Source organism: Gobius niger (genome assembly GCF_951799975.1).
Source record: "Gobius niger genome assembly, chromosome: 8".
Lineage (NCBI taxonomy): Eukaryota > Metazoa > Chordata > Actinopteri > Gobiiformes > Gobiidae > Gobius > Gobius niger.
This window is the reverse complement of record NC_136859.1, coordinates 7,136,901-7,156,168: the sequence shown is the minus strand read 5'-3', so window position 1 is coordinate 7,156,168 and position 19,268 is coordinate 7,136,901. Positions and strand designations below refer to the sequence as shown.

At 40.7% G+C, this 19,268-nt stretch overlaps 1 protein-coding gene across 1 annotated transcript in view; it reads right to left on the bottom strand.

Moving 5' to 3' along the window:
* Nucleotides 1-1,996: 1,996 nt before the first annotated feature.
* Nucleotides 1,997-19,268, bottom strand: part of LOC306966535 (oxysterol-binding protein-related protein 10-like) — a 37,339-nt gene continuing 20,067 nt past the window's right edge. Inside the window, exons 4-13 of the mRNA XM_079561328.1 lie at nt 18,061-18,144; nt 16,370-16,655; nt 14,880-14,983; nt 7,861-8,007; nt 7,080-7,421; nt 5,669-5,798; nt 4,285-4,471; nt 4,027-4,209; nt 2,833-2,986; nt 1,997-2,648 (exon numbers count right to left, since the gene is read on the bottom strand). Of these exons, the coding sequence (XP_079417454.1) occupies nt 2,604-2,648; nt 2,833-2,986; nt 4,027-4,209; nt 4,285-4,471; nt 5,669-5,798; nt 7,080-7,421; nt 7,861-8,007; nt 14,880-14,983; nt 16,370-16,655; nt 18,061-18,144 (1,662 nt within the window). The 3' untranslated portion in view covers nt 1,997-2,603. The remainder of the gene's footprint in view (nt 2,649-2,832; nt 2,987-4,026; nt 4,210-4,284; nt 4,472-5,668; nt 5,799-7,079; nt 7,422-7,860; nt 8,008-14,879; nt 14,984-16,369; nt 16,656-18,060; nt 18,145-19,268) is intronic.

The following is a 19,268-nucleotide window of genomic DNA, read 5'->3' as shown; positions in this document are numbered from 1 at the left end:
TTTGGTTCAGAGCCAACAGTGTTTTACTGTGGAGAGCAGAGGTTCACAGTCGCCTGATAATGTGTTTGTTCAAGAGGGTTTTAGTCTCAATCTGCACTGATGTTTTTAAATTGTTCATCATTATTTCATATTGCATGCTAAATAAATTCTTGACGAGGCAGTTTTGTGTAATAACAGGCTCAGGCTGAAGCAAAGAACTGAACTTGGAGCGAATAAAACGTGCCACCTGACTCACCTGTTTAAAGAGTTAAGCCAGAACAACTTTTTAGTTTACGATCCCTGTACCTACAGTTTTTCATTGTTTAAGTTCTTAATTATAAACTCGTGGTTATTTATTATTCGTTATTCATTATTATCTGCTGATCACCAGTGTTGATTTCATTATAAATAAAGTTAAATTTGATAAACTAGAATAATCACCTTCAAACATTTTATAAAAGACTTGAGCAAAACCAATAGATTCTATCATTTGTTTGTTTTGCACTGTACAAACAAACATACCTTACAACAGAGAGTAAACAAAAGTACTTCCTAAAACACAGGTGTGTCATATTTCCTGAGCTCATTATCTTTGAACAGTTCTTTAAGCTGTGATAATGTGACAATAACCAGACAGAGAATGAAAACATGATTAAGAACAAGCTATTTATTTCAGTTTTCATTTCTGTTACAAAGACAGACTTCTCTAAGAGCCCAGGCCGCCCTCTGTCTCCTGTTGCATAGGTTTAGTTTCTCTATCAATAAAATCGCAAAGAAATGATCAAAATCAAATGTGATGGATCTACAGTAGCCCACAAGGGACAAACCAATCAATAGTATGGAAGTATGGAAAGTGTATGAATGAAACTGTAAATAGTCTTGTGTAGAAAAGTGCTCTTTAATGCGTTTGTTTAAGCTCTGGTAAAGCTGGAATCTATACAGAAAAGTGCACAGTAAAGCTCTGAATATACAAAATCACAATTTCCACAGCACGGCCTGTACACGGTATTTAACTTTGTGCTATTTTGGCAAACTGCAGTTCTTTCTAAGAGATCAAAACATTTAAAAACAACACAAGACTCTCCTCAAGACCAGAGGTGCAACGATCTGATCGGTCACTTGTCATGATCAGCTAATCACGGCCTGAAATGTGTGATCGGTGAAATCCACGTTTCAAAGACTTTCTTTCAAAGATAATCCGGTGAAAACTCCTCAGTATAGCTCCGTGTTTTAAATGTACTGGATGTACTGCTCTAAGTGCCGACTGTATCCCTCCGCGTCTGGCGGGTCTATTTGTTTCCAGAATATCGTGTAACTAGAAAAAACAACAAAACTAACCCACTATGCTTTAAGACAAAAGCATAATGAAGGTTCAGGACCAAAAAGTGTCTGAGTATGGGACTTCTAACAGGAGGTAAAGGAGACAATGTGCCATCATTTACCTCTGCATCCACCGAATATGTGTGAATATGTGTATCTGCTTTGTGAAAGTGTTGGAAACTACAGTCAGAGGCAGGGGCCCGTGAAACCTGTCCTGTGTTATTTCACTGTGAAAATGTGCTCTTTGATGTGCTTGAGCAAAAATAATTGTTCCCGTACACTGCCAACCTTGCAAAAATCCCTTGTGTTCATTTCCTGCCCCGCCCTAATGTGTTTCACCTGTGCCACATTTTATCGTTTCCCTTGTTCTTTGTCAGTTCATTCTCTTCATGTCCGAGCCCTGTCTGTGAGTTTGGTTTTTCAGTTTCTTCTACTTTATTTTGTTTTTTTGTCCGTTTCTTTCTTTGGATTTTTTCATTATCTTCCTTAAATCAGTTTAGTTGCAGTCTACATTTTGGGCTGTTATTTCCTAGTCCTCTTCTCTCTCTTCCAATACTGTCCAAAGTTAGAGCCCAAAACAACAATGTAGTTCCTATCTCAACTGTGTTTAGGCTGTGTGCTCTGCCTTGTGTCTCTGTAACCAATTAAAACCATGTGATCGGTATCGGCCAATCGAAATTTGCGTGATCGCTTCCAAAAATCCTGATCGGTGCACCTCTACTCAAGACACACATTCCTTCTGTTTGATTTCTGGCTGCAGACCTTCACAGTCAGGCACCTAAATAAACAAAGGGCGGCCATTACTGTAAAAAGAACAAGATGAGAGGGAGGGATTGTGTCAACAGTTTATGTATTTCAGCTCTACTTTCCTTTTCATATTCATAGAACTGTAGTTATATTAGTAACTGTTGTTCTCGTTTTGATTTTTAGTCCAAATCAAGACATAAAACCATCTCGCGCTTGTGTTTAGTTATGGCCATAATGCGCTGCTTTCTCTGAAGAACCGATGCAACAAGGGCAGAAGATCAGTGACGCTCATACTTGCAAGTCTGTTCTTCAGGGGGAGATGCAGGATGATTTATTCGGCCCCCAAAAAATCAACTCCTTTAACCAACGTACTGTTTTTAATAAGGTAAAAAGTTACTGAGTTCCGCTTTAAAAGAGTCTATCAGTCGTGTGCTCCCGTTTGATTGATCTGAGCTACTTCCTGGTCTTTGGCACTTCCGGGTTTCGTGAGGATCTCTCCTTAGGTCCGCTGAGTCCAGCCCAGTCTGCCTCCTGCTCGTACTTGTGCTCAGTCTTTGTCAGTGAGTTTCCCACAGAGGCCTGTTGTAAACCCAGCCCTCGCCCTGAGAAAACAAATCAATAGAAAAAGCTGACAATAAGACACTGCAAGCGACAAAGAAAAGACAAATCAGAGATGTCAATTTGAAACTTTTCTGGTTCATACGTATTTCCATGTATATTCCTAGTGTAAAATGTAAAATATCTGAGTGTTTCCTGCAGTGTCTCCTCTTAGGTTCGATCACTGACCTGTTTGCTGAAGTACTTGGGTGTCCAGGTTGTTTTTGTGGCCGTCCTCTGCCTCTCGTCACTTCTCTGCCTCTCCTCCAGGTGGCGCTTGTGCTCCGTGGCCTCGTCCATGTTTCCTGCCCTCAGAGCCTCCGTCACGTGTTTCCACAGACGCCTGACACACAACATTAGGTTAGTTACAGACTTGAACTGCTCTCATAGAGGTCGTTTTCTGCAACATACTGTATTATGGACTACTGTAGTTCTATTTATAGACAGTTGAGGGAGCTGTTGTGTGTGGAAGTTGGCCTGGGTTTAGGTCTGTGCCATTACTACTTCCTGCCTAATCGTGGAACTCATATATGGAAACTGGACCATTTAAGACATCGTTAACGCTGTCCTGTTAATCTGGACTTTCCTTACACTCCAGTATTAGCGCAAAATTTCAACATTTTGTTATCGTGACAGGCCTACACATAGATTCATATGGAAGCTGAACCTCTCTGTATCAGGGCAATGAGTGGAATTTACCCCAGAACTTTTAAAGAGGTGGTATTACGTTTTTTGCACGTATTTGGTAATGATATCAAACACATCTTTATCACTTTCTAACTCTCAGTTGGTTAGAAAATGCCATATTGATCTAAAACAGCTGAAACTAAATATTCAGTAGTTTCACTCCCTGATTTTCACCACTCCTGCCCTTCCTCCTCTCCGCTGTGCAGCTGTTTCAATGAAGAAGGGAAAAAAGTAGTTCATGTGGTCACTGTGACTTTACTTTGCGATGAAAGGATTAAGCTTAACAAGAGATTGAGACGTGAGGAGAGCATTTACTGAATACGTAGGAACTCAGACAGAACTTTTTGGGTGCAAAGAGGTGTGTGAGTGGGTCAAAACACAGCTCCAGGTATGAGAGTGAGAGAACAACAAAGTAACATGGTAAAAAGCTCTAAAAAGTCAATTTTGTGTTATACTCCCTTTAAGAATATTAAAATACAGCCTTTAGAGCAGGGGTTTCCAACCTTTTTTACCCACTGAGCTACTTTTACAAACCAAAACATCAAGTTCACCTTGGCGCGGAAGTAAGATTATATTAAAAGATGATTCATGAGGAATCAATTGAATTTTGGCCTTGTGCTGTAAAGGATTTGAATGCTAGACAGATATAAAGTACAATAGAAGTGAGTGGACAAAGTCTCCCTGAGCGACACTGACCGTGACTCGTCGGGGCCCTGCCTGTCCACGGCTCGGAGCCTCTTCCTGGTCACTGACAGTCTGTTGGTGTCGATGGTTTTGGTCTCTCCGCTGCTGTAAGTGAATTCCAGCATGCCGTTCCACTCTCCCTGTGCTCGGCACACTACCGCCCCTGTGTGGTTTTGTCGCACCTCTGCAGTCACTCTGGGAAACAATACAACACTATATCGTGGCTAAATTCTCAGAGAAGGTGACTTTAGCTGCTCTCGTGTCCCTCACCTGTGCACCTTGCCTCCGTAGAAGGGCTTGGTGTGGAAGGTGACCGAGGCGGAGTAGCCGGTTTGGGGGCAGGAGATGGAGACCTTGCCCCCGAGCTCCACCCACGGCACGGTCAGGATGGAGCGGGCGTAGGCACAGGGCAACGTGAAGATGTACTGCTCCCCGTGCTCCAAAAGGTACAGCACTCCTATGGGGAAGATACAGTATAAATAAGGAGTAAGGTTAGACCCGGCAGGTGAATCGACAGATACTGAAACCCTGAGTATTGGTATCAGAAGCAACAAAACTGGATAGGTGCATCTCCAGTATCAATGTTTGTGAAACCACTGCAATTACTATTATCCCCACTTTTTCATAAATGGACTGCATGTAAGTATAAGTTTTGTTAAAGGTCATGGCGACAGACTGAGCCACACTAGACTGCCTATATCTTATGAAGCAGGCCAGTTTTAGGGAATGACTTTCTGATTTAGACCTAATTTGTCTTCACCAAGTCTCAGTTTTGGGATTCTTTGCAAAAAGGGGGGGGGGGAAATCCAAATCTTCCTGTTCATACGTCCACAGCAGCAGCAGAAACAGAGGGTTAAACCTGGGGGGAGTTGACCTGGAGGGGCTTGGGGGGAGTGAGCCGGTGCACAGCTGTTCTGCCTGTGTGACCAGTGACCTATAAACTCCCTCTCATATGGATTTATTATAGAGCGTGGAAATGGGACATGCACTCAGCTCTATATCTATCTGTTTGTTTCATACAGTCAGCATCACTCTTTCCCTCACTATCTGGTCTGGTCGATATTAACTACAGCCAATGACCTAAACTGAAGTCTCATGGTCATTTTTTTAACCCTTTTTGGCCTATATAATATCTAATGTTTGAAAACGTAACTAACTAGTATCTGATAAGTTTTATGTTTTTATACATCCTAAGTTTTGTTGAAGTGAAAAGCTGAAATTGGATTTATATGAATGACAGCACAAAAAAAAGTATTGAAATTGTTGCATAATGTCCGTAAATACCGGTGCGCAAATCATCGTAGTGCTTCATCAGATATTTATGCTTCTTTCCAAGTAACATAGCAAACCTTAATTGTATTTACACATATACTGCATGAGAGAAGTATTTTTTTTTCAGCGCAAGATCCACGGATGCAGCCATTTTTCTGTCTCTTTGGTCTGTACCGCAAAGAATTATGGGCAATATGCTTCGTGAAAGTCCGCTTGGATGCGGGCTGTGGATCAGGGGTGCAAAGGGGGCGGGGCCAAAGACCCCTCTGGAAGATTGGGACACCCTACGCACTCGCACCCATCATCGGGAACACGCAAATGAGGGGCGCGAGGGTGGAAGTGCGAGTATTGGGACGGGGCCTCTGAGTGCGTAGCTGCTTACCCTCTCCGACCATGGACACGCCCACTGACACGCCCATGAACTTGCTCTTGGTCCACACGTGCGCGTTCACACACATGCGCTTCTCCGGACACTCGCAGTAGAACCCTGACACGGGCGGGTGGTGAGAAACCTGAGGAGAAGAAATCATTTTCAACACATCTTTATCACAATTGTGCACTCTGTTGGTTAGAAAATACAATAATTATCCTAAACAGTTTCACATCCTGAATCCCAAGACATCTTCCCACAAGCCCCTCCCACTCCTCCCTCACTCATTTCTCAAAGATGGGCAAGTGGGGCAAAACACAGCTCCAGGTCTGTTTTTAAACATTGTGACATGACCAAAACTCGATTTTGCATAGTACTAATCTTGCTTTACGGTAAGAAATGTGATTCCTAGATGTTGGATGAGCATAGGGTAAGCATGAGCAACACTGTAGAACTTAAAATCAACTCTCCAAGCAATGGTTTGACGTGGGACATTGTAACATGCTAAAAAAGGTCTAAAATGTCCAATAAATAAAATAGTACCATAACGAGAAGTGTGACAATATATAGTTTTTTTTCGATATATCGCATTATGTTGCAGGGCGACACGATACTGATATTTTTTTCCCGATATCACTACTTTTGATGACGTCTCGCATATTAATGTCTGATGTCATGCATATTAATGAGGTAGCGGTGCACCACAGTTTTCAGTGAATAGAGGCCAATAATGATAAAGAAATCAGTAGTGCTGCCAATAGAGGGCAGTGCTACAATGTTAAAGGAAAAGGCCAGTTCTTCCATGCTAAGAGTTCTTACCTGAGCTTAGATGAGTTGATGCGTACCTGTCTGGTCTTTGTGCGTGCGCTCAGTCACGCAAAAGACCAAAGATGTTGTTAGCATTTGGCCTCTCTCTGCATATTTTTATAGCTCCAAATGGGGGTCAAGTTGGAAGCTACCGCGCTTTTCCACGGTTACGCACAAAGACCAGACAGGTACGTATTAACTTGTTCAAGCTCAGGTAAGAACATATCTTAGTATGGAAAAACGGTGGCCTGTTCCTTGAAGCACTTCAACCAAACTGTCACACAAATATATTGCTTTTAATGATAGTTTTTATAAATAGAGATATGATTAATTTGGGGTTGATTTATTCCTTTAGAAATAGGACAATGTTTTTTTCTTTATTTAAATGCGACTGAAGTCACTGACCGATCTAAAGACACATTTTCAGTATGGATCATGATCAGGATCGCATGTTTTAAAAAATCGTGATGTATTGTAGGATATTTTTGTGCAATATATCGATTATCGTGGGATTGGCGTATCGTGACACTATTGTTATCGTGAGCCATGTATCTCGTATCAAATCGTGAGGTATCCAGATGTTCCCACCCCCAATGAGAAATAAAGATGTGATTACCTGCTCGGCCACGAAGCGCACGCGGTAGCAGTCTGCGCCCTTGCCACCGCCGCTGCCGGTCTGTCCCGGGGCGGAGGGGTGGCGCAGGGGCTTCACTCGGTCCCGCGGTACGTTCCAGGAGCAGTGGAAGGTCTCTCCCAGGATGGGGTTGTAGGGCTTCTTGGCCACGGCGCCTTTCCGCCCCTCGTGGAACGCTGTGAGGTAGTACTCGACGAAGCGGACGATGCGCTCCTCTGCAGTCGAGCCGCTGGTGATGGACAGGAACATGTCGGGGTGCGCCATGAAGTTCGCGTACATCTCCAGCAGCGAGCGCCGCTCCAGGATGAAGGTCGGCAGCACCACCTGCAGGACGGGAGGGAGAGGGCCGTTAAACCAGAGACACTGAACAGGTTTGAGGAGGAAGCAGGAATAACAAGACTTGAGTTCTATATCAAGTCTGAGTCTGGAATCTCCACCCTTTCCAGTCGGTGAACTTTCTAAACTGGTTAAAGCGTGACAAGTAGAGGTGGAATAGAAGGAAAACTGACAAAGCTTTCAGTGCTATGGTCCAATAAATCCTACAGCATCCTCTACAAGGTCAGTGCCTTCCAAACAAAGATACGCCAAGGATTGTCTCTAGTCCTGCCCTTCACAAACAATGCAAAGCTTCCCCAGGGCCCTCCAACAATGTGAAGTCACTCTTTTGAACAAAAATGTAATGTTTTGTGTCTTATAACCTCCAAAATGTACAAAACGATGCCTGATCACACACGCTTTAAGATTTGGTAGCTTTATTCCGTACCCGGGTGAGGTCCATGCCCAGTTTGAGTTGGGACAGCAGGTGAATGAGGACGCTGCGCTGCTCGTCCAACACCCCGAGCTCCTCCTCCGTGCTGTCCTCGGTGTCTGTGGACTCATCGCTCGGATTCAGACCGTCCACTACCGCCAGCTACAGCCACAAACACAAGAGACATACATATGTTAGACTACAGTAATTAGACATGTGGGTGGTTAATGCCACAATATATCGGCTGGGCAAATAATTGTTATCACAATATCGGGCCACCAAATCATTGAAGCCTTCCATCTGACAGAGATTAACCAAAATGCATATAGCGCTTTTGTACCTACCTTTTTGTATCAACCTTGCCAATATCCACCAAGTCTGTGCAGTACAATATTATATTGTTATTTTTCAGTCTGTAGAGATTGTTCTATATTATAGCTCTGTTATGTTTAATGCAGATCAGACACAGGCTCCATTCACTCTTCATACAGTATTGATCAGCGTGTTAAAGACAGGTGAATTTAACCAATTACAGTGTGATTGGTGTGTCCTTGGAGACACCAATGCAGGGACATCACAGAAACGTCTCTCAGGTTGAGAAAAACAAATAGTATTAAGACTGCAGAGACCTCTAGGAGACCACATGGAGACTTTCAAGTCTTCATGTGGTCTACAGATGGAAATTAGCATAGTGCTAAATCTGGTGAAGACATCTTTTTAATGTAACTGCACATTGTCCTGATTAAATAAACTAAACTAAACCATGAAATCGAACCTGTTTGTTTTCACAGAGACTTCCTGAACACAACCAGGACGTATATGCACCCTGTCCTCAGAGAGATCAGGACTTAAACCCATGAACTCCCCCCTTACCGAGAGGCAGGAGACAGGATTACCACTCTGCACCTCAATACAACAGCTTCCAAACCTGATTCACAAGCCACTATTTTAAACAATAAGATGTGTCTGTGGTTTTTGTACACGTCAAGGACAGAAATAACTTAGAAATAATTATTAAATACATTAAAAGTAAACTTGAGAAAACTATACAAATCAAGTTTCTGATCAAGGTGATTTAAGTGAAAGATGGTGGATGATGAATGATTTTTAGAGAGAAAAAACAAGTACTTTTTTATACATTGCCATGAAATTTTACATTTACATTTCAAAATCAAGATTCAGTTCATGGTACACACTATAAACACATTCATATTAGAGAGAAGACTCAAATGTCGGAGGCTCTTAGTGGGTTAAAAAAGGCACTACAGCCCTAAAACTGAACTTGGGTCGCCCTAAGTTGCATAGGAGACATTTTACTACTTCAACAATTTCAGATCTTTTTCCGATTGGAGACCAGTAAAAGTACAATTCCGATTCTATTACGACAAATCCCTCATGTGAGTTTCTATTATAGTAAAAATCCCACAACCGTGAAAGAGATAATCCCACTCAACGCATTGACCCACTAAACCAGAAAGCCTGGCAGCCGTACGCGGTCAAAATAAACTCACTCTTTTGTCTCCCCGCGACGAGACAGTCCAGCTCCCGAGAGAATCCATGTCTGAACCGGGACAAGACCAGCGCGGGCAGAGGACTGAGACCACCAACACCAAAACGACAATTGGGAAGCATTTAGAGGCGGAGGAGTAGGAGGAGGAGAGAGCGAGGATGATGTGATGCTGAATGGATGGATTAAACGGGACACTGGCGGAGAGATGAGACACTTCTTTACATAAGCCCCGCCCACAGTATATCCATAATGAGGTTACTGTGACTATGGAGGCTCTGTTAGCGTTTACAATTACATTCCAAACGCTTGGGCGCTTTCTAGAACCGCTGTGGCTCCGTTTGTGATACCGTAACACTAGAGGAATAACGGATATCAGCCAACATGTTTCCAATTCGACCGACATTAACGACATTAATATGTGTGATGTTAGTGTCAAAAATGTAGCAACTTTAAGTACCAGGGTAGTGAGAATAAATGCAGGTGTCGCATACAAGGCCTGTAACTGTTTATTTTAGTATCTGGGTATTGTGCACTTGGGAGAAATATATCTTGTTTACCCACTTTTTACCATAGATCTAATATTTGGAGATGCATTATCGCCATTCAGCCCCATTCATGGTAATGGTCAGTGGTGGAAGAAGTATACATTCTTAAGTAAAAGTGCAGATACAAGACCAAAACTGTACTGAAGTAAGTTTAATATGCAGGACTTTTTAAATCATTTGAATCAAACCAAAAACAGGAAGAAAACCAGATCCAAACCCGGACTAAACAAAGTTCATCGTAGAGAGGTCACTTTAAAAATAAAAAACGTCACTGTAGTGAAGTAAAAAATATTCCTCATAAAATTTACTTAAAGGGGCTAGATGCAAATTCGCAATTTATACTCACTACTGCCACCTCAGGCCATACGTGTAACTGCAGCCGCTATATTAAGCTCGTGCATGACGGCACTTTGGACCCGAATTAACACCTTTTTGAGTGACAGTGCAGGATTAGAGGCAGTTGTGGTGAACAGGTCTGAGCTCTACATTAGCTTCTACATTAGGACATGGCTGGAACATGTAGGGGGAGGAAAATACAGAATTTTAACATTTTTAAACTCTGTATAGTCCCTTTAAGTAAAGTAAAAGTACCAATAATTTGTACTATTTACTTGTGCTTGTACTTTTTATTACTTTGTTACTTTCCACCACTGGTATTGGCCCTGTGTTTTTGTGAAAATAAGATGGCACACCTTGCTCCTCCTACAGAGTATGTTCCTAACAGCCCACTGTGCTCCAGGGCCTGTCAATCAAAGCCTAAACTTTTTAATTCCACAAAACAAAAAACAGTGTGGTTAAAAACATGACACCCTTCTCACATGTATCACAGCGATCTTTAGAAAAAAATAAAATAAATAATAATAATAATTTTGGAGCCAAACTTTGAAGCTGTTTTTGGGAGGTGTAAAGTGTCCATTGGAATCCATTTTAAAAAGTTTATTTTTGGAGTCGCCCCTTGCCACCAGGGGGTGGTATAGCAGCAATGACAGCTCTCGCCATGAGGACCAAAGAGAAGTGCCTTCCTCGTAGTTTTTAATGCCTTTTCAGCCCCACCTTACTTTTATCTATTCTTAGTATAGTTCATAAGGGTGTTCAATGCATGATTGTATTTCTATTGCAGGCCAATGAAACTGAAAGTTCAACGGCAAAGTTCTTACTGGTTTCAATCCCTCAGTCCTCAGTTGATAGAGTTACAGGCCCTTTCTGACCTTCTTCTACAGGAAACTACAGTTCACTTTCTACACAAAGAGAGCACTATCAAGATATTTTCCAACACCTACTTTTTCCATAACAAAGAAATCATAAAACATTCCTAAAGTGAAAACTCTGGATAGACCTGAACAGAGAGGTTGATGTGAGATGCATGACTGACTCCCCCCCAGCGCCTCATGACCGTCATAAGACTCAGGGAGGATCAGCCGAAACATTACGACCACTGACAGGTGAGGGGAATGTCTCCGGTCAGTGTCTATATATCAAGTACTCCAGACTTAGCCCCTGTTTAACAAAATGTGTTTGTTTTTCCAGCTTCATCCCACAATGCTTCTGACCCGTTTGTATAAAGCCATAAAGAAAGGGGGATCTCTGTGCCTTGTTAATCCGAGTTTAATCCCTACATAGCACTTGATCCAGGTTACAGTTATAACAGATCAACTTAAAGGAAATCTCCATGAGCTCAAAGAGATAGGCGAAGGATTATATTATACTGTATTATTACATGTTTACTTAGGTCGGGGTCCCATTATGTTTAAAGACTGCCACCATGGGGTAGTGGAGTGCAGTTTCCCCCTGATAATTCAAGAAAAACAGAACAAAAGGCTTGACTTTAGGACATTGTGGAATAAAGTGGATTTTGTTATAATGTGCTGTATTTAGCAATATTTATAATGCAATAAAATGTATGATACTTTATGATGAGTGCACTCTATAAACCTCTTAACTCCCGCCTGAACCGAGGGGATCTTTTTCCTCACGTCAGATTTTTTTGTTGGGTATTTGGGCATTTTTTATCAAATTTTGATCATTTTTTTGTCATTTTTTGTCACATTTTTGTAATTTTTCATCAATTTTTTGTCATTTTTTTTGTCATTTTTTTGTCATTTTTTGTCACATTTCTGTCATGTTTTGTAAGTTTTGTATCAATTTTTTGTCATTTTTTTGGTTACATTTTTGTCATTTTTAATCAATTTTTTGTCATTTTTTTGTCACATTTTTATCAATTTTTGTCATTTTTTTGTCACATTTTCGTAATATTTTTTGTCACATTTGTCATTTTGATGTCACATTTTTGTCATTTTTTGTCACATTTTTATCAAATTTTTGTCATTTTTTTTTGTTATTTTTTGTCCCATTTTTGTCATTTTTCATCAATTTTTTATCATTTTTTTGTCATTTTTTGTCATTTTTTTATCAATTTTTAGTCATTTTTTTGGTCACATTTTTGTCATTTTTCATAAATTTTTAATCAAATTTTTGTCATTTTTTTGTCACATTTTTTGTCACATTTTGTCATTTTTTTGTCACACTTTGTCATTTTTTTTGTCAATGTTTTCTCACTTTTTTGTCACAAATCCATCATTGTTTTCGTCTCAGTTTTGTTGCTATTTTCACAGCTTTTTTTCCAGAAGCTTTTGGATTGGGGTAAAGCCAAACTGGAGAAAATGTACTCGGTTCAGGTGGGAGGTAAGGGGTTGAAGCATTTGTAAATATTTGATCATTTTTAAGCATTTACAAAGCCGACCGGAGCCTAACCTCAAACAGACACAGGGACACAGGGATAGTTCACAGTGTTTCTATGGTAACTCTTAATGTGCTTATTCATGTTAACAATTTTTAGTGAAACCGTGCACATGCTTTAGGCTTCGGGACTCATCATTACCCTAAGAATACAAGCCACGACAAAAATAAAAATGTAATTTGTCATTTATCGTACAAAATGTTGTATTTTATGTGACGCCTCTCCCCCTCTCCACTATAGCTCCAAAACAGGTCAAGATAGAAGCTACCAAGCTCTTCCACGTTTTCCCTATTTAAATATGGTTACGTGAAGTGTTCCACTACAAAGTATAATTACACAAAATTAAACAATGTGGATTTTCTAAGCGGATAAAAGGGGGAAGTATATTGTAAGGCGTAATAATACCAGGAGTAGTTCGAAATCTGCGCAGTAATCTTCACTTTACTGTGCGGATGCCAAATTACTCCTGGTATTATTACGCCTTACAATATACTTCCCCCTTTTATCCGCTTAGAAAATCCAGATTGTTTAATTTTGTGTAATTATACTTTGTAGTGGAACACTTCACGTAACCATATTTAAATAGGGAAAACGTGGAAGAGCTTGGTAGCTTCTATCTTGACCTGTTTTGGAGCTATAGAGGAGAGAGGGAGAGGCTAAATGCTAACGCCGTCTGCGCTGTGTTTACGTGACTGAAGGCACGGGTGAAGATCAAACAGGTCCTAAAGAACTCGTCAAAGCTAAGGTAAGAACATATCTCAGTATGTCAAAACGGTGGCCTATTCTTTTAATATAGAAGCTGCAGTTACACATATGACCAGAGGTGGCAGTAGTGAGCACAAAATGGCTAACTTGCATCTAGCCCCTTTAAAAATACTTAGTTTTAACATTTTTAAACTCTGTAAAGTCGCTTTAGGACTGAAATTATGATAAAAACAGCAATAACATTAAAATTAGCAGACTGTGTGGTGTTTCCATACAAAAAAAATGTTCTCTTGAATAGACACACTGAAAAGGTTCCCATGACCAACTTTTGGGACCCGACCCACCAGCTGAGGATCACTGTACTCGAGTAGAGCTGCACGATAATGAAGTAACACTATGTGATATGTAAGGAGGTCCTCTATCAAAAAATAATGGCTGTGCAATAAAAGCAATAACGATATTATTGCGACAATTTCAACACAACAAACACAAAATAAGTAGCTAGTTTTTCTGCAAATTGTGTCAAAAGAAGACTTACAAAAAACACTACATCAGGACCAAAAGAAGACGAAAATCTCAGACTGATATTGTGGCTTCTTGCGATACGGTTGTTGAGTCACCTAATATTCCGATACAGTTTTTTTTTGTGATTTATTATGCAGCCCAATACTAGAGTATTATTAACAGCTTGATAGAGTGTAGTAACCAAACATAAAACAAAATGTGCTTATTGTGTTTTGAACTCTTGTAACAAATGTGGTGTTATTACAAAACCCGGCCTAAAAGTATGTCAGGTGATTGATGATTTACCGGTATTCAAATGTGGATGTTAAAGTTGTTATGTTGTTATGTTCTATGTTGGTTCGGTTTGTGTTCGAGCTCCACAACTCGGGTTGCCAGATCCTAAAGCCACATTGGAAAACAATAAAAGGATTATTTTGGTCACTCCAGCGCCCGTCCCCAAGTCCGAATTAGTGCCAGTGCAGCCTCCATTAGTCACAGCTCAGCGACTGAATTCTGGAGGTTCTATAAGCTTGTACATCCCAAACCTTGTGCTTATTGTGATTCTAGTACCTTGGCTTTGAACAGGCACCAAAAGCACCGTGTTGAAACAAGTGGAGGCTATTGACAAAAATGAATATCTCAATAATATTTGGGACATTCTTGATGAAGTGAAAATATGCAAAAATGTGCTGCTTTTCCATTTTCTTCAAATCTTTTTACATTTTTGGTCTCAATTTTTGTTGAAGCAATCCCTTGCCAGCAGATGGCGACAAACACCTTTTTTTGCCTCCTCCAGCAACAACTAAGCTCAGCCAACTAATATAACACCTGGACTCATATATGTGAAAACTAGGACAAAAACAGGATTCCACTCACACAAAACCAGGGTTATGCCGTGCAGTGTGGGCGGTGTGATGGGCTTTTTACAAAAAACATGTTGCTTATTGTGTCACCAAATCTGTGCAACTGTGATAACACTATTTTTGTAAGTGAAAAAAAAAAAAGAAAGAAAAAAAGAAGAACTCAAACGTACCTCTGTGCTGTGTGCTGGCTCCCTGTTGGTCCTGGAGGTGGACACAGGGGGCGCTGTGCTGTTTTTCACTGGTTTTTCAGAGGGTCGGGAGCAGCCTGGACTATCTGCAAGAGATGGAGAAAAAAAGTGTTGTATTTCTGCTGCTGTTAATTTAGCTAAGTCTTAAAAATAAAAAGGAGAAGCTGCGTTCGAGCCTAGCGTATGCAGACAATGATGCAGACAGTTAGCTTAATGTATTTTTTCTATAGCCATTAGCATTAGCCACCAAACATTGAAAATTATGAGTGATCCAGATGTTTCCAGCTGTTGTCAAGTCAACCCATCAACCACATATAAGTCACAGCCTAGTTAGAAATCATTAATGAAAGTACAGACCTGGCAAGATTTGACTTTTGATACAAATTACTGTGTAAAAGCGTCTTCTGAGCTAAATGCTAACTCAAATTCAGAAAAGTTTTTGCTTTTTGTAGTGTCAGAAACACATCCAATGGCCACTAAACATCACCTTACACAATGTTATTGATAAAGAAACCACAGAAATTGCACTGAAAAATGAAAAGGACAAAACATATCTCCCCATACATGAGTATTGCGCCTGGCTTCCCTTTTCCTTTGTATGAAGATGGAACGTTCAATTTGAATCGGGTCTGGTATAGAGGTCGATTGATATTTTGAGGGAATTTTATAGCTGATGATGCTGATATTCAAGTTTGTATTCATTCAGAATAAAAGCTTATCTAACTTGTGACTGATAATAATCGAAATATAATGTTAATATATATAGATTTTAATATATTTGTAGCAATTAATTAATATGGTGAATATACATGAACTGAATGAACTTCGGTCTCTGTGTCTGCCTAACCCATCTCTGTCCTGTCCAGTCTCTTGTCAATGCAGTTGCCTGTGATTCCAATGTTCCTTGTACAGTGTATGTGAATGTCAGTGTATCATGTGGTCCCATTGTTCCTTGTCCTGTAGCTGATTCCTGTATTGTTTTGTGACTTTGATGTTCAATGTCATCAGGGACAACAGATGGAAATGAGCCTATGGCTAAAATCTGACATATTTACTTATTTTATATGTTCATTAATATGTAATGTCCCTACTTAGATAAATACATTAAATAAAAAATGAATAAATCGCCATGCTTCTCTGTTCCCCTGAGGTCTAGGAAGTTGTGGAAGGGGTTCATTTTAAAGCTCTGACTGTTCTCTGTCTCTTAGGGTTCCGGAGATATCGCCTTTTATTGGCGTTAGATCGGCCGATAGATGACATTGAAAAAGGGGGGGATATTATTTGTATGGCGCTTTTTCATATGATATGAAACAAGTCACACCCAATGCGCTTCACACATAAAAGGGAGGGGGTTCATTCACTCCATACTGAAAAATACTCTTCAATGGCTAATGTTATCTGTGCTTATGTAGGAACAGGTGAGATATTGTTGCTAAAGGCATTTCTGTGATTTATGCTCGTGACCCTAATACCTGTTCGGGTGTGATTCTGGCCGTAGCCGCTGCCGCTGCCCGGTCTGTGCGGCGGGCAGTGGTTGGCCTGGACGACGCCTCCGGGCTCCACGTGGTTCAGGGCCGCGCTGGGCCTCGGCTGACCCAGGGACGGCGCTCTGTCCGTGGGGGAGTCCGGGCCGATGCTGGGGCTAGGGAGGTGGTTCTGGTGCTGGGTCCGATGGGTCCGCTGGAGGTTTTGGTGGAACAGGCTGAGGCACTCGCCCAGGCAGCTGAGGGTGGAGGGCGTTTTGAAGAGAGGCAGCTCCTGCGGCACAGAAGAGAAATCCATCAGGACGGTTTTGTAAAGAGTGAAGGGATTTATGGCTCATTAATGGAAACCGAATCTTTAGGATTTGTTCAATTCAATGAGCAGTTGAAAAGATGAATAAATGTTGTATCATATGTAGGGCTGGGTAGCGTTAAGCAATACTATTATGGCATTGGAAAAAAAGGTTTACGCACTGCTGGTATAAAAAAATATATCTGAATCCAAGTTTTGATGCTGTTGATCCAGGGACAGCATTAAAGGAAGTGAACTGGTTGTTTCAGGTTGTTTCTATTCATTTTCCACCATTTCTCCCATTTTCTTTTTTTTTTTCAAAATTGTTTTCTTATTTTTTTGCCATATTTTTACTTGCTTTCATAATTTTGCCCATTTTATATGCAATAATACTATAAATACTATAATATACTATATTATATTTTAGTATTTTTTCTATTTTCCCCCAATTTATTCCCCATTTTCAAAACTAATTTGGACACAATGGGAAACTTACAGTAATTTAGATTTAAAGCCAGTTTGAATCTGATTTAATGACTTTTAAAGTGATAGTCTGTAAGTTTGCAAAGTGAGGAGAGATAAAGTGAAATATGAAAGTAAACAATCAAATTCCTCCCGTCTTTAACCAGAATGCTCTTCTTTGTTTGCAAAATGAGGAAAGCAGAAGCAGAATTTGCAAAAGTAAATGATCAAGCTCCTCCCCCTCCCTCCTGATTGGACCTGGCAGGCTGGTTCACAGGAAAAGCTCGTCTCATTGGTCAACGCGGGAGGATACCAGACTCTGATTAATGGCCAAGATCCGGGAAGGAGGGACTTTACAAAAAAGAATAAATATATATTATTATTATTATTACTATTTTACATCAAAATGCAATACCAGGTGGCAAATTTGCACATTTTATAAAAGTTGTGATACATTTGGACTTCCAGACTATCACTTTAATGCTTTTTAATGAAACCCTGACCAATCAATCACTTGGTTATTGTGAACAAAGAGGGCTGTGCAAAATTCAACCACATATATAAGAATAACAATAAAGATAAACAAACAATATACAAGCGTTGCAAAAATCCCTCATGTATTTTGTATTTGTATTTATTTTGAACAAAATCCACTAAAAACAACCTGCATTAACTAAAAAAATGAAAAACACATAACCTGTTTAAGCGCAGACTGGAGAAATAATGGAAAAGCTTTTACAGTTTTAGGCAGAAGTCACTTTGTATGCACTGCTTCTTGTTTTAAAACTGCAATCCACAATGTGTCCACAAGAGGGCCCCCTAACATTTGTCACTGTCTGGGTTCTGCACGCACTACCTTACATACTAACTGCTTTCATCCTTCATCTCGCAGAAAATACTTGAATATAATTGCTCTTCGAGACCGTACCTCGTCCCCAGACAGAGGGCCTCGTCTGGGCTGAAGATCCAGCGAGGTCTGGGGGGTTTTCAGGGGTTCTCCAGGACTCACCACCTGCAAAACACAACAACAAACAACGTTTTTACGTCCAGTGAGTTGAAAACAATGAGAAAACTCTTCCTAAATGGCTGGATTTGGACTTTTTTAATCACTCGGACTCGGACTTGGACCTGCAAATTGAAGACTTGAAAAAAACTCTTGTCTAAACGCCAGGGTGACCAGGTTTAATTTTTATTTATGACATTGAATATCAGGGTAATCTCTGCTTAAGTCAATCTCACTAATCGTCGGGACTTAATAATCGTCAGCCATTTCTTTGGCAAAAACAGAATCTAGTTTTGGAGTTTTGATGAGACAATGGAGGAATTATGTGTGTTAAATAAAATTGTTTGCGTTGTGGTTTCTATAAAAGATATGTCTATGTTCATGACTCAGCTACATGTATTTATTTTTATTATGAAAAAATAAAATAAAAAGAAAGAAAATCTTATTTATTTGGTCGGGACATGTTAATGAACATACCGGATTGTAGTCTTGGGCTAATTTCCACCCGTTGTCCCTCAGGCCCACTCTCAAACACACTCTCATTCATCCTGGTCTATTGTACATGTTTTTAGTGGTAAGGGAAACTTACGCAGACATGGGGAGAACATGCAAAGTCCACACAGAAAAGGCCCCGTCCAGGTGGCTACTCGCTGTACAACCGTGCGGCTTGATTCATTTTGGCATTTTTTTAACACCTCAACAATAAACTGGACTGGTCCCACAACACCAACGCCCTGCACAAGAAGGGCCAAAGTTGCCTCCACCTTCTGAGGAGATCGAGGTCCTCCGGAGTGAGCAGCCCTCTGCTCCGGACTTTTTATGACTCTGTGGTGGCCTCTGCTCTCCACTACGCTAAGCTCACCTCGATCTTGGACAACACCTCCCACCCACTGCACGGGACTGTAGAGGAGCTGAGCGGCTCTTTCAGTGGCAGACTGAGACACCCTGAGTACAAGGAGCAGGTCCTTCATCCCCACTGCTATCAGACTGAACAACAAGACTGTAAAGTAACATGTGCAATAACCCCTTTGCAGAACACATGCAATAATCCCTGTATTTAAATCACTTACCTGCATCAACCACTTGCACTATGACGTAAACCTGCACTGCTAACACTGACTTTAACATTTTTT